The following is a 13,678-nucleotide window of genomic DNA, read 5'->3' on the forward strand; positions in this document are numbered from 1 at the left end:
CTCCCTCCTGTTTTCCATTCCCTTGATCCTGCCCCAAGTGGAGGAGTTCAAGTATCTCGGGGTCTTGTTCGCGAGTGATGGGAGAAGGGAGCCGGAGATCGACAGACAGATTGGGGCTGCAGCTGCAGTAATGCAGACGCTGCACCGGTCCGTCGTGGTGAAGAGGGAGCTGAGTGTAAAAGCGAAGCTCTCAATTCACCGGTCGATCTACGTCCCTACCCTCACCTATGGCCACGAGCTGTGGGTAGTGACTGAAAGAATGAGATCGCAGATACAAGCGGCAGAAATGAGCTTCCTCCGAAGGGTGGCTGGCCTCTCCCTTAGAGATAGGGTGAGAAGTTCTGCCATCCGGGAGGGGCTCGGAGTAGAGCAGCTGCTGCTCCACATCGAAAGGAGCCAGCTGAGGTGGTTCGGGCATCTGACAAGGATGCCCCCTGGGCGCCTCCTGGGTGAGGTGTTCCAGGCATGTCCCACCGGGAGGAGGCCCCGGGGCAGACCCAGGACACGTTGGAGAGATTATATCTCTCGGCTGGTATTCCCCCGGATAAGCTGGAGGAGGTGGCTGGGGAGAGGGAGGTCTGGGCCTCTTTGCTTAGGCTGCTGCCCCCGTGACCCGGCCTTGGATAAAGCGGATGAAGATGGATGGATGATTACTGCCGTGTGTATATAAGCCCTGTGTTTCCTTTGTTTTCTGTCGCGTCGTTAACGGCTGTTCATCCTCATATCACCCTGTGTGGTCTGTTTGCCTGCTTGCTAGTTTATTTGCATTCCAGGCTAGTTAGTTCTTTGTTCAGTCTGCAATCCCACAATAAAGCTGAGGGTTTTGAGTTCACCAGTTCCTCTGTGAGTCCTGCTCTTGAGTCCACCTTTCCTGCCTGCCTTCACACAGCCATGACAGAACGACGCGACCATAACCTGGACCCAGCGGGCTCATCCCGGGAGAGCGATCTCACCCGCATCATGGGCTTAAAAAAGTGGATTTCCCACACGAAGGATACTAAGGCAATGGCGATCGGATTAAACGCTATCGGAGCAATCCTCGAGGGAAATCCCCATCTTTGCCAACTTAAAGGATTTATGGGTGTAATGAACGAGTTGCACGAAGCCTGGGAGGTTCTTCAAGCTCAGGAGCTAGCAGCCTTTGCTCGCTCACAGTACTCCATGCCAAGGCCTCAGCAGCAGCAGCAACAGCAACAGCGGACGGAGCTCACTGTGAAGCAGCGTAAGCTCCCTGCGACGCAGCAGCAGAACGCGGAGCTGTCTGCAACGCCACAGCGGTCGCCACAGCAGGATGTCAATCCCTTGCCGCTGCCACAGAATGATCTACTGACTCCGGTCTGCTCCTACTATCGCTCACCTGCGTCTTTGCTGGCAGCAATGTGGTCGGGGAATGAGGAGCTGGCCCCAACCACTCCGCTGTTACCGGTCTCCTCTACACTCTCCACTCCTGCCTCCAAGAGAAAGCGGCGTACACGCCGCCAGCATTTCACCCCTCAGCCGGATTCCAGAGCCTCTGAGCCGCCGGTGGTGAGTGAGAAAGACTCTCTCTGTTCACTTTCTGAGCCTAGAGGTCAGCAGGTGCGCCAGAAGCCGTGCGCCTACTGGTTCTGCCCTGTGTGTTCCAGGGGCCCCTGTGCCTACTGGTCCTGTGACTGCACCTGCTGGAGGGCCCAAGGAGCCCGTCCAGCCACCAGCAGCTTCATCCTCGCCTGGTCCAGCTTCAGCTTCATCTGCCTCGCCTGGTCCAGCTTCACCCTCGCCTGCAGCTGCAGCGTCACCCGCAACTGCAGCGTCACCCGCAGCTGCAGCGTCACCCGCAGCTGCAGCAGCCTCATCATCCGCTTCGCCTGCAGCAGCAGCTTCTTCAGCTTCACCTGGCCCTGCAGTTGTTGCACCGCCGACCAAGGTACGTCCAGTACCTCAGCATTGCTGGCCACTTTCTGGGCCACCAGCCGGACGTCATCACCGTCGCGGGAGACCTCCGGATTGGCTTCGTCTGCATCGTTGCCGTCCGCATGGTCAGCCCCCTGAACTGTTTGCCCGTCGCCGCCGTTGCCGTCCGCACGGTCGGCCCCCAGAACTGTTTGCTTGCCCGTTGCCGCCGCAGCCTTTCGCACGGTCGGCCTCCGGAACTGAACTGTTTTGGCCTCCTGCGCTGTCGGCCTACGGGTCGGCCCCCTGAACTGTTTGTTGGGTTTAGTTTTTCTTGACCATCGGGGGTTTTAGTTTGTTTTTGGACTCTGTCCGTCCTTGTTTTCTGTTTGGTGACATTTCTTCTTTTTGTTGTTGTCCTGTCTGGAGCCAGCCCTTGGGGGGGGGGGGGGTACTGTCAGGGTTCTGGGTCAGTTTGACCCAGAATTTTGAGTTATGTTTTGGTGTGTTTTTTCATTATGGATTGTTTTCTTATTCTCTTGTAGCGCTTGTATTGATGATGATGATGATGATTAGAGTTTCATGTTTCTGTTTATCCGTGTTTAAGGAATTGTGGTCCCATGTATTGTTTGAGAGCCATGTGTTATATTCTGCCTCTCAGTCTGCGTCTTTGTTTAGTGGTTTATTGTTTCCTGTTTTATTTTGAAGGATTGTGTCTTATGTTAGTGTGTCCGGCTTTGCTCCCCTGTCTCGTTAGCCCTAATCTCTCCCAGCTGTGTCTCCCTCCTGTTTTCCATTCCCTTGATTACTGCCGTGTGTGTATATAAGCCCTGTGTTTCCTTTGTTTTCTGTCGCGTCGTTAATGTCTGTTCATCCTCATACCACCCTGTGTGGTCTGTTTGCCTGCCTGCTAGTTTATTTGCATTCCAGGCTAGTTAGTTCTTTGTTCAGTCTGCAATCCCAAATAAAGCCGAGGGTTTTGAGTTCACCTGTGCCTCCGTGAGTCCTGCTCTTGGGTCCACCTTTCCTGCCTGCCTTCACACAGCCATTCAGAATTTATCTTAAAATTTTACTCACTTAAATTGGACTTAAATCTCAGCTTCAGCTTAAAGACTTTGACTTTTACTAAATTATGCTCTAAATACTATAAGCATACTATAAATTTAACCATTCCTGGAGGTGTAGGTTGAGAACATGGCTCATCATGGAGGGTGTGATGTAGCATAACTTAAGCAGCAAGGAAGGTGATAAGTAAATAGCATTAGCAGACAATTGAAGTTCTTTTTAAGCATACTTTATTGCTAGCATCTCCCTTTTACCATAAAACAATCAATCAGGCATGCAAAAATCCCACTGGCTTTATACAAGACTTTGCCCACACCTGACCTCGTTAGCCCCTACCATTGAACAAAATAGGTCAAACCAAATAATACAATTCTAAACAAAGAACAGGAATAAAGTCATGCATGAAACTGACAAACTCATTTACTCAACTAAATGGTTTGTAAAGTAAAACACTGCATACAATATAACTCAAAAGGCTACTTTAAAGAAAACAAACAATACTATACAAAATGAAAAACCCTCCATTTGGTTACACCCAGTGATCCAATCATTGACCTCATGACCCTATATAAACAGGAAGTAGTGGGCGGCCCTTCCCATACACCCGTCTCACATACAGGACCTGAATGCACAACATGGACACCATGGTAAGTATAACCAAAGCAACATAAAGAAACATAATTTACTAGACATGTGCCTGTAAACAAAAGAAAATTCAGATGATCTGATGGTTAGTAGTGTTTGCTTTAAAACACATGCATGGATGTAAAGAATGTAACTACTGCTACCACAAACAAAACCCGGGATATTGTGTGTTAAGAGAAGTTACACCAGCACTGTCTAAATTAAAGCATTATGGCTGACTGTAAAATAACAGAACACAGAATAACAATATACACAAGTGACAAATGGCAAATGAATTCTGTCCTAGCCACTTTGTCACAGAGGGCATCGCAGTAATAATACTAATTTCAAAGCAGCAGTAATTAGAAAAATCAACACAAAAATGCGGCTTCATATGAAAGGCTGTGGATCTACTGAACTCCAGCCTCTCATCACCATCGTCATCATCAGAGTGTCCATACTTTGCTTTTATCGTCCATTAGCCGGCTGTCAGACTGGATGAATTCAGTGTCGTTTTCATAATGGAGCTTCTGGCATTTGTGGCCGCTGCGGTGTGAGTGTGAACTCGTCCTCTGCTCTGCAGGCTGACGGGGTGGGATATTTAAGGTGGAATGAGTCAGCCTGGATGAAGCAGAGCAAACCTGAGGGCTGCTGCTTACCGGCAGCAGTGGAAGCCAGGTTGAGACCCTTCTTGGCTCCGTCGACCTGTGAACTTTTACACCGGCTCGCACTGATCACTCTGACTGGAGCTCGCGGCGCCGCATTTTAAAGGAAAGATTTACTGACAGTTTGAATAAAATCCAGTGAAAACAAGCAGAAAAATGCCTCCTTCTTACAAGCAGGGTGTGTGAAACAAAATCTGGCTCATATAGTTGGAAGAAAAATTATTCAACCCCTACTGCATATTAGCTTTATTGGTATAAATTACAATAATTGAGCTGTTTGTATGAATCCAATTACCTAAGAGTGGTTTAAATGTCTTTATTAAACCAATATTAAAAGGGTGTTTTTTCCCAAATTGAACATGATACTTTTACTGAATACTGCAGCCACAAAACTGCTTCAACCGAATTGACAAGTGTTATTAATCCTTTGCTGAGCTTCAACCTGCTCCAAACATGCTGGGTTTCCAGAACATCTATTGGCAGTGTTCCCTAGGAATTTCAGACCATTCCTCATTGGAAAAGGCTTCCAGTTCTGTCACATCCTTCTTCAAATCCAAACCAGAGACTTTCTATGCAAGATGTAAGTCATGCCTCCACAGTAGACACAATATTCCAGGGCTTCATCTGCAACCAGGTCTTGATGGATTTCGAGGTAAGCTTGGGGTAAATCGACACTCAAGCTTGAGCTCTGATGGTGTGATGTTTTCTTCCAGAAGCTCATGTTGGGTGCTACATGACAGGAGCAAAGTGGCACTGAGCCAGCACCATGCTTCACTGCAGAGGGAAAGCTCTTCATTCTTCCTCTTTCCAATATACTGCAGAGACACACAAAGCTATTGCAACACTTCACTGGCTTATCCAGATAGTTCACTTCTATTCAGTTTTATTCATGTAGCACCAAATCACAACAGCAGTCACCTCAACACACTTTATATTGTAAGTTAAAGACCCTATAATATTAGAGTGAAAACCCCAACAATCAGATGACCTTCTATGAGCAAGCACTTGACGAGACTGGGAAGAAAAAACTACCTTTTAACAGGAAGACATAGAGATCTTCAGCATGTAGTGAGCACCTTACTGTATGAACTGAAACCTGCTGCCACAGAGTCCAATTGAAAGTTTTTTTTGTAGTATTTCTTGTAGTTTTGTAGTGATCTGCCAGTGATAACTTCCTCTCTCTGCCTAATTTGGGTGGTGCAGCCACAGTAACTCTGACTTTAAGTCTGCAAACTATAATTCCAGCAGTGTCTCTGAAAACATTCAGTGTCTTTGCTATTTTATTTCTTCTCTTGTTTGTGCAATGCACAGTTTTCTTCTAACTGTTTGAACCTCTTGTCTGTCAAATGCATATCCGGTTGTTCAGTGATGACGCGACGAATCCTACTTCCGGGTCTAAAGTAGTCTGCGTTTAATATGGCTTTTGTGTTGTTAACATGTTTAATGTTATGTATTTTCTTCTATTTGATCTCGAAAAGCTCCTAAAACAGTCAGTGATCCCTGTTGACCTCCCTCGGCTTTTATTACCATTAATCATTTATTTATTTAAGCTCAGTTTTTAAAACCTTAGGATGTAACTACAGCCCAGCCCATGCAGCAGTATATGAATGACTAACCTCGTATTGTGGATGGATTATCTCAGTTGTTCTCCTGGCTAAAGTTTGGTCCTTTTACAGCATCCTGCCATGCGATTACATTTGTTTCTGACCACCGAGAACACTCACGTTAACTTTTATCGAGTGGAAAAACAGTTAGCTTGTTTATATTATGCTAACATAGCTGTGTCACTAGCGGTCACGTAGCACATCATTATATACCAGCTAGCCCAACTTCAGTAACCCTACAAACGTCACTGCTGTTTAGTTTTCTGTCTTCATTTATGCTGGAAGTGATAGCAGAGATGTACGTTTTAGTTTGTTTCCAAAACCCCGCAGTCAGGACATGCTATATTGTATTTAGATAGAAGCTAGCGAGCTAACTCCCTGCTAACTTCTAATTCCGTTAAATGTCATAAATTCCGTTTTCATGGATGCCTGGATGTTAAACTCAATTGTTACATCTGGTAGAGCAGAACGCTGATCATTTTATTAAAGATGAAAGACTTTAGACAGTTTTTCAACTCTCAGTAATGCCACAGTGATCGTTTGATATATGGACCTGCAGCGGAGTTTAGACCCAGACACGGCTAGTGACGTCAGACTGAACAATCGGATAGAAGTACATTTAATACCATCCATCCATCCATCCTCTGCTGCTTATTCAGATCTGGATCATGGGGCTAACTGTGTAAACAGAGATGCCACTCCCAAGCTACCTCCTACAGCTGTTCTGGGGGGACACCGAAGCTTTATAATTAGGTGTAAATAATTAAAACCTTTACCACATGTGACATGCAGGAGTATATTTATGATTATCCGGTACTTTTTCATTACAAGAATACCCTTTTTTTTGTTACAGTTACGAAGCTACAGAGCTAAAATAACTGCCATTGTTTACTTTTTTAAATTACTAACAAAATGGAAGTAGAGTGAAAAATCTATCATCATGTTTATTTTCATACAGAGTACCTTTGTAATAATGTTGAAGTCCAGGCTCTGGGGAGGCCAATCCATGACTGATTGAGTTCCACTGTGTGTTTTTCTATCCAGGGATGATTTTACTGCACTGGCAGTGTGTTTGGGATCATTGTCAGGCTGAAAGATGAAGCTGTTGACAATCAGATGCTTTCCAGACGATGGATCAAAATGTCAAATCTCAAACTTGGATTCATCACCCCATCAGACTTGTTTCCACTGATTTTCAGTCCAGTTCTTGTGTAATTTTCATACCTCAGCCTTTTCTTCCTGTTTCCTTTCCATAAGAAAGCTTCCTGACAGTCGCCCTTCCACTGAGACCATTTCTGATGATGCTTCAGTGAACAGTTATGTTTTCTAAGGACACATTGCTCACCATGCTGATATATGGCAGGTTTTCAGCTAATAGCTCTTTGGGAATCATATTGTCGGTGCAAAAATACCATCTTATGTCAAACTAGGAAATGGGAACAAATTACTTTTTTTTGACAGGCTGCTATTAACAAAGAGTCTAAAGATACAATTTAAATGGTCTGTTATGTGTAGACACAACATTGGTTAATCCCTTGAGTTGAGAAGGTGCCAGTTAATACACGCATGCTATAACATACACATTACGTTTTCTTTTCTAACTGAAGAAAGAGTCACTAACAACGAAATTTACATTTAAATCATAGCTCATTGCATCCATGCACAGCACCGCTCATCGTTGTCTACAAACTTTTTAGAAAAATCTATAAAACCACAACATAAATCCATCAACTCAACAGATCCCTTCAGGAACATCACACAGCATTTAGGATCTCTGCAGGGGTATGTGTCATGAGTCAAACTGCATGATGTCCTTTTCCTGGATTATGAGACGATAAATAAGCCTGCGGACGGTGAGATGAGAAAGGTTTAACATTCTGTGCTGCTCTCTGCCCGCGGTGCTCAAACACTGCGTCGTGTTTAGTGCATCAAACAAACGGCGAGCTGTTGTAATTACAGCAAGCAGACGGAGCTGACGGAGGGGTTGGTTATGAGTCATAACTGTCAGAATGAGCTGCTTTTAAAGCTGCTTTATGTACAGATTTTATTTACGGTTCAGCGTCTACCTGACCCACATACTCCAGCACTAGTTTTGAAAATGTTTGAATGAAGCTTTCGGTTGTTATTCGTTTGTGATCAGACACAAAGAGGCCTGAGCTCAGGAACCCCAAAATGCTCCTACAAGAGCACATTTCAAGGACTTGTTTTTGTTTGGAGCCAATTTATGGACATCTGTCTATCTTTTAGGGGTGTCCATCATTTCTCTGGTCCTATTGAGTTTCCCAGTTGTCGACATCAGTGACGACAGATATGACAATGATTAAGTCAGAGACGACACGAAAAGCAGGCACTGGAGTGGAGGCGGGTTGCAAGGCGATTTGCAGTGACTGCACACAGGGTAAAGCAGCTTAATTGGCAGGTTTTTGAGTGGTTCTTAAATGAGAAGCACAGGAAGCAAGATTGGAACTTTGCATCATCCATCCCGACCTATTCAAAGTTGGATCGTGGTGGCAGCAGGCTAAGCTGCTATTCCAGGCATTTTTGTTTTCAGCAACACCTTCCACTTCCTCCTAAGGGGTCTTGGGGTATTCTCAGACAAGGTGAGATATATAATCTCCTCATCGAGGTCTGAGCTGTGCCTGGAAAACCTCCAAAAGGAGGCTCCCAAGAGGCATTATAAATAAATCCCAGAACCACCTACACTGACTGATTCTGACACAAGTAGCAAAGGAGCAGCCTGAGCGCTTCACCCTGCTACATAAGGGAAAACCCGGTGAGCCTATGGAGGGAGCTCATTTCAGCCACAATCATTTGTATCCATAGTCACCACTCAGAGCTCGTGACCATTGGTTATGGTAGGAGCGCAGATTGACCAGTAAATCTAAAAACAACACCCACGCCTGCATTACCACAGATGAAGCCCTAATCTACCTGTCAACCTCCACCCGTCCATCACTAATGAATATGGCACATACCATTAGCAGCAGATAATGGGTGCTGTCTCACACTCACAAATATAAAATATTACCACGCAAACTATAATAGAATAGCCTTTATTGTCATTGTACAGAGTACAACGAAATTGGAGTGCCACTCCCTTGGTGCAAGTTTCAATAATAAATATAAATGTAAAATATAAAAAGTACAAAAAAAACAATCGTAAGTACTCAAACAATAGTATGTACAATATATACAGGATAGCAGCATTAATATAATGACAGTATGAATAGCAGCATAATATAATGACAGTGACGGTATGGAATAGGTTCAATTGTTTTTGTGCTTATTTACTACGGTGATAGCTCTGGGAAAGAAGCTATCCCTGAATCTGTTTGTCCTGGTTTTATGTGACCTGTACCGTCGGCCTGACGGTAATAGTTCAAACAGTTGGTTGCTGGGGTGAGAGTGGTCCTTGATGATATTGCCAGCTCTGCTGAGGTACCGAGAGTTTGCAGTGACCTCCAGGCTGGGCAGAGAGCAGCCAGTGATCTTCTGGGCTGTGTTGATGACCCTCTGCAGTACTTTCCTGTCTGCAGCTGAGCACCCTGCATACCATGTTGTTATGCCGTACGTTAGGATGCTCTCTATGGTGGCTCTGTAAAATGTCACCAGCAGCCTCTCCTCCAGGTTGTTCCTCCTGAGCACTCTCAGAAAGTGGAGACGCTGCTGGGCCTTTTTAACCACCGCTGTAGTATTTGCAGTCCAGGAGAGGTCATCAGATATCTGCACGCCCAGAAACCTCATGGAGTGTACCCTCTCTACACAGCTCCCGTGAATGTAAAGTGGGGCCGGGTCTGCTCTGCCCTTCCTGAAGTCCAAGATAAGTTCTTTAGTTTTCGTGGTGTTCAGTTGGAGGTTGTTAACTGAACACCACTCAGTCAGTCTGTTGACCTCATCTCTGTAGTCCGACTCATCCCCCCTTGAGATGAATCCAACCACTGTGGTGTCATCCGCGAACTTTATGATGGTGTTTGAGAGATGGGTAGGGGAGCAGTCGGATGTGTAGAGCGTAAACAGGAGGGGACTCAAAACACATCCTTGTGGAGACCCGGTGCTGAGTGTGATGGTGCTGGACCGGTGGGGGCCGAGTCTGACAGACTGTGGTCTATTTGTCAGGAAGTCCTTGATCCAGAGGCAGATGGGGGTGGAGAGTCCCAGGTGAGACAGTTTCTGGACCAGGATCTCCGGGATGATATGATTGAATGCTGAGCTGAAGTCCAGAAAGAGCATTCTCACATAGCTTCCTCGGTGCTCCAGGTGACTCAGCGCAGTGTGGAGCGCTATGGTGATGGCGTCCTCGGTGGAACGATTTGTCCTGTAGGCAAATTGGTGGGGGTCCAGAGTGGGAGGCAGACCGGCCCTGATGTGCTGACAGACCAGTCTCTCAAAGCACTTCATCACTACAGGCGTAAGTTCAACAGGCCTGTAGTCATTTGGGCTGGCCACAGCTGTCTTCTTGGCGATGGGGATGATGGTGGAGGTTTTGAGGCAGGGCGGGACGGTGTTTGATGACAAGGAAAGGTTGAAGATTTTAGTGAAGACTCCGGTCAGTTCGTCAGCACATGCTCTGAGAACCTTTCCATGTATTCCATCAGGACCTGCCGCCTTCCTGGGATTCACTGACCTTAGAACACACCTCACTTGGTGCTCCCTAAGTGTTAGTGTGCCAGTGCTGGGGGCGGGTGGAAGTGGTGTGGCAGCTGAGGGCTTGGTCGTCTCAAAGCGGGCGAAGAAACGGTTTAGATCCTCAGCCAGTGAGGCATCAGTCCTAGATGTTGCCTGGTTATTGCTTCTGTAGTTGGTAATGTGATTGATCCCCTGCCACATTTTTCTGGGGTCGTTGTCAGCAAAGTGATCTTCAATCCTCCTCCTATAGGCAGCCTTAGCTTTCCTGATGCCTCTACTCAGGTCTGCCCTGGCCGCCCTATACGCAGCCCTGTCCCCTGACTTGAAGGCAGTGTTGCGGCTTTTTAGGAGGGATTGCACATAATAAATAAACACTCGGTTGATGTTACCCTCCCGTAACTGATAGAAGACGCTCCTGTCCAAACACGGTGACATACCAATGCTATTCCACTGTTTTTCACCACATTAGCACCACGCCACCTAACATTAGGTTTTTTTGCTAATTCCCAGATAGACACTGCTGTGTCATGAACATGTTACTCAACCAAACAGTTTTACTTACCTATACTAACCCTGGTATCCACGACAAACTTCATCAATATTTAATTTAATAGTTATTTTATACTTTTACTGAAACTTTCCAGGAAAAATGCTACCTGGGCTACTTTTGCACTTATATTTAATTAGGCTGTGCCTGTGGGTATAATGCTGCTGGCGCCTTGTTTCAATAGATTTATATTTCAAATTAGGAAGTGTATCATCTATTTATTTATTTATTCCTGCCTTGTCCCCTCTGCTGCTGTAACAATGTGAATTTCTGAACTCTGGGACTAATAAAGGCTATCTCATCTCATCTTATCTTATCTGCTTCATTAGCTCATTAGAAAAGAAGGATGGAAAATATGTAATTATCACACATTTTCTTGAAATGTTATTTAATTTTGAGGCCACATATCGCTGCTCCTACTACAATGACTACTTACTCGTGATGTCCACACAGGTTTGTTTCCATGTCCACAAACTGAATATAATCCCTGCCTTAAGCTCAGTCAGTAAAACTCTGGCTAAACAGAAAGCAGTAAAGAAAAATAGGATCTGCAGGCTCGCTTTGATGGTTTCCTGTACGTTTATGCACATTACTGACTTCATAATGTCTGATCTTAAGTCCCTAAATGCTTTTAAAGACATTTTCTTCATGAAGCACATCTTTATAGACCACAGTGCAAACAGCCCAAGCACCTGCAGGTGCTGCAGTCTGGATATGAATGTTTCTAACTGCTGCTTTATTAGATTCATGCTCAGCTTAATAAAACAGGCAGCAAACGTCTTGTCCATTTGGCTCTTTTTAAACTGCTCTGTTAGCAGACTGTGTGAACTCCTGCTGTTGCTATTTTTCACACTGTGGCAGTCACTCTACTTTGCATTTACAAGTCAGATGTTCGGCGTTGCCAAAACAATTTTCCACATAAAGACAATGAAGGGTGTTTTGATCCGGCTTTTAGCTCCTCTGGATTCTCATGGATCTTGCTGTGACCTCAGAGGCCCCTGCATGAAAATAACTCCCTGTCAGTTTCTACATCATCATCATGTTGGCTCCTTGTGAAGGCAAATTAACTGTGAACCAAAACAAACCAACCCAGCCCTCGCCCCTCCCTCTCTCTCTGCCTCTCCTGCTGCTGTTTTGGCTCTGTTTGTTTGTGATCAACAAAATGATTCATCTGAGCGCTCAGACACATCCGAGCCGACCCCTGGTCACAGCTTTTGCGTCACTCACGCAATTTAGCACCGAGGTAAACACCTCAGAGGCGGACAAACGGAAATGCAAGAACAGGCACTTCATGTGTTATTTCTATTCACTTTCTGCACTTTTTTATGCAGGAGTGTCAAAGCCGAGCAAAACTCGCTGAATCCAGATTATGTTCAACCGTATTTGAAAAACATCCAGTAGAGACAACGAGCAACTTTCACAAACCCCGCTGTGAATTTGAGTAAACGCCGATGAAAATAGGTTTTACACTCTTTAAAATATTTTGCAAAGAAAGTGAAACGTGAGCACAAAGTGCACCGAGGCGGCTCAGTGCTGCGGTCACTAACAGCGGGGAGCTCCTCTTCGGGGAAATCGTGATTTACGCACCGCGCGTCGCAGGGTGGACAGATCCACTTTATTAAGAGGGAAGTGCATCTGTCTCCATCACATCGCATCAGATCCACGTCCACTCTCTTACCGTGTCGGGTGGCCGAGCACAGCCGGCAAGAGGCGGTGAGGAGGAGGAGGCACAGAGCTGCCCAGAGCCGCGGTGACCGCATGGTACATCCAACATCCATCGGAGCGAGGAGGGGAGAGCCGCCGCCGCGCTTCTACCAGCTCTCCATGTCAGAGGAGAAGCTGCTGCTGGAGGAGGGATGGAGAGGAAGAGTGAGGCTGAGAGACAGAGACGCAGAGAGAAAGAGAGAGCGAGGAGGGATGGGTGGATAATCCGAGCCACAGGAGGCGCTAAACTGCAAAAACTAAAGGAAACATCATTAAAAGCGTCATTAAATCCAGAGTTTAAGTAGAAACAGCAGACGTAAAACTGCAAGAGGTGTCCGTAATATTTAGAAAATGTGCAAATTAGATGCATAATAAAAAAAATACAGGATGACTTAGTGGGGCTAACGTCATCATCTCTGACACTGTTTTTCAAACACACGCAAGTGTTTGCCATAGCCTGTATATAAAAGATGGACGTGGCCACGTGACATCAAACGTGGCTGTTTTGAACTCAATTTTTAAGCTTTAATTATGTTTTCAGCCCTGTTCTTTTGTTGTCTTTTTTAATGTCACCATAAGTGACCATATTTGGACAAGCAGGTGCAGTGCTACGTTATTAGCTAATGCTTGAAAGCTTGGTTAGCAAGGTGCCCACTCCACATCACATTTTTGATTTCCACGATCCTGCCTGACCTTCACAGCACTATTCACACACTCGTCCTTCAAAGTTACCCCTACTTCTCTTTTCTTTGTACTATCAATCACATCACAAGTGATTGTTTTAAATTCATTTAATCGAGGGCTAAAGTTTCTATCCAGAGCTTTTAAGGCTCATTTGCAAAAATATGTGAACGGTTTTAAAGTCATCTGAACCACTTGAGATGTTTAAGGGTTAGAAAAACACATAAATGCATAAACACTGAAAATATCCTCCTCTGTGTACCATGCATGTATTTGTTTGATCAAACTTG

General features: G+C 45.4%; 1 protein-coding gene across 3 annotated transcripts in view; it reads right to left on the bottom strand.

Moving 5' to 3' along the window:
• The window catches only part of ptprnb (protein tyrosine phosphatase receptor type Nb), a 55,834-nt gene extending 42,798 nt beyond the window's left edge, over positions 1–13,036 (bottom strand). For 2 of the 3 annotated variants that reach the window (XM_086282727.1, XM_086282726.1), the window contains exon 1: positions 12,682–13,036. In XM_086282727.1, coding sequence (XP_086138853.1) covers positions 12,682–12,781 — 100 coding nt within the window. In that variant the 5' untranslated portion in view covers positions 12,782–13,036. The remainder of the gene's footprint in view (positions 1–12,681) is intronic. The other variant, XM_086282728.1, reaches the window with a different exon arrangement.
• Positions 13,037–13,678: the final 642 nt, after the last annotated feature.

This window comes from Aulonocara sp. 'chitande type north' Nkhata Bay, linkage group LG23, assembly GCF_057382095.1.
Source record: "Aulonocara sp. 'chitande type north' Nkhata Bay isolate Kocher_YH1m ecotype deep benthic linkage group LG23, A_spYH_male_GT1.1, whole genome shotgun sequence".
Classification (NCBI taxonomy): Eukaryota; Metazoa; Chordata; class Actinopteri; order Cichliformes; family Cichlidae; genus Aulonocara; species Aulonocara sp. 'chitande type north' Nkhata Bay.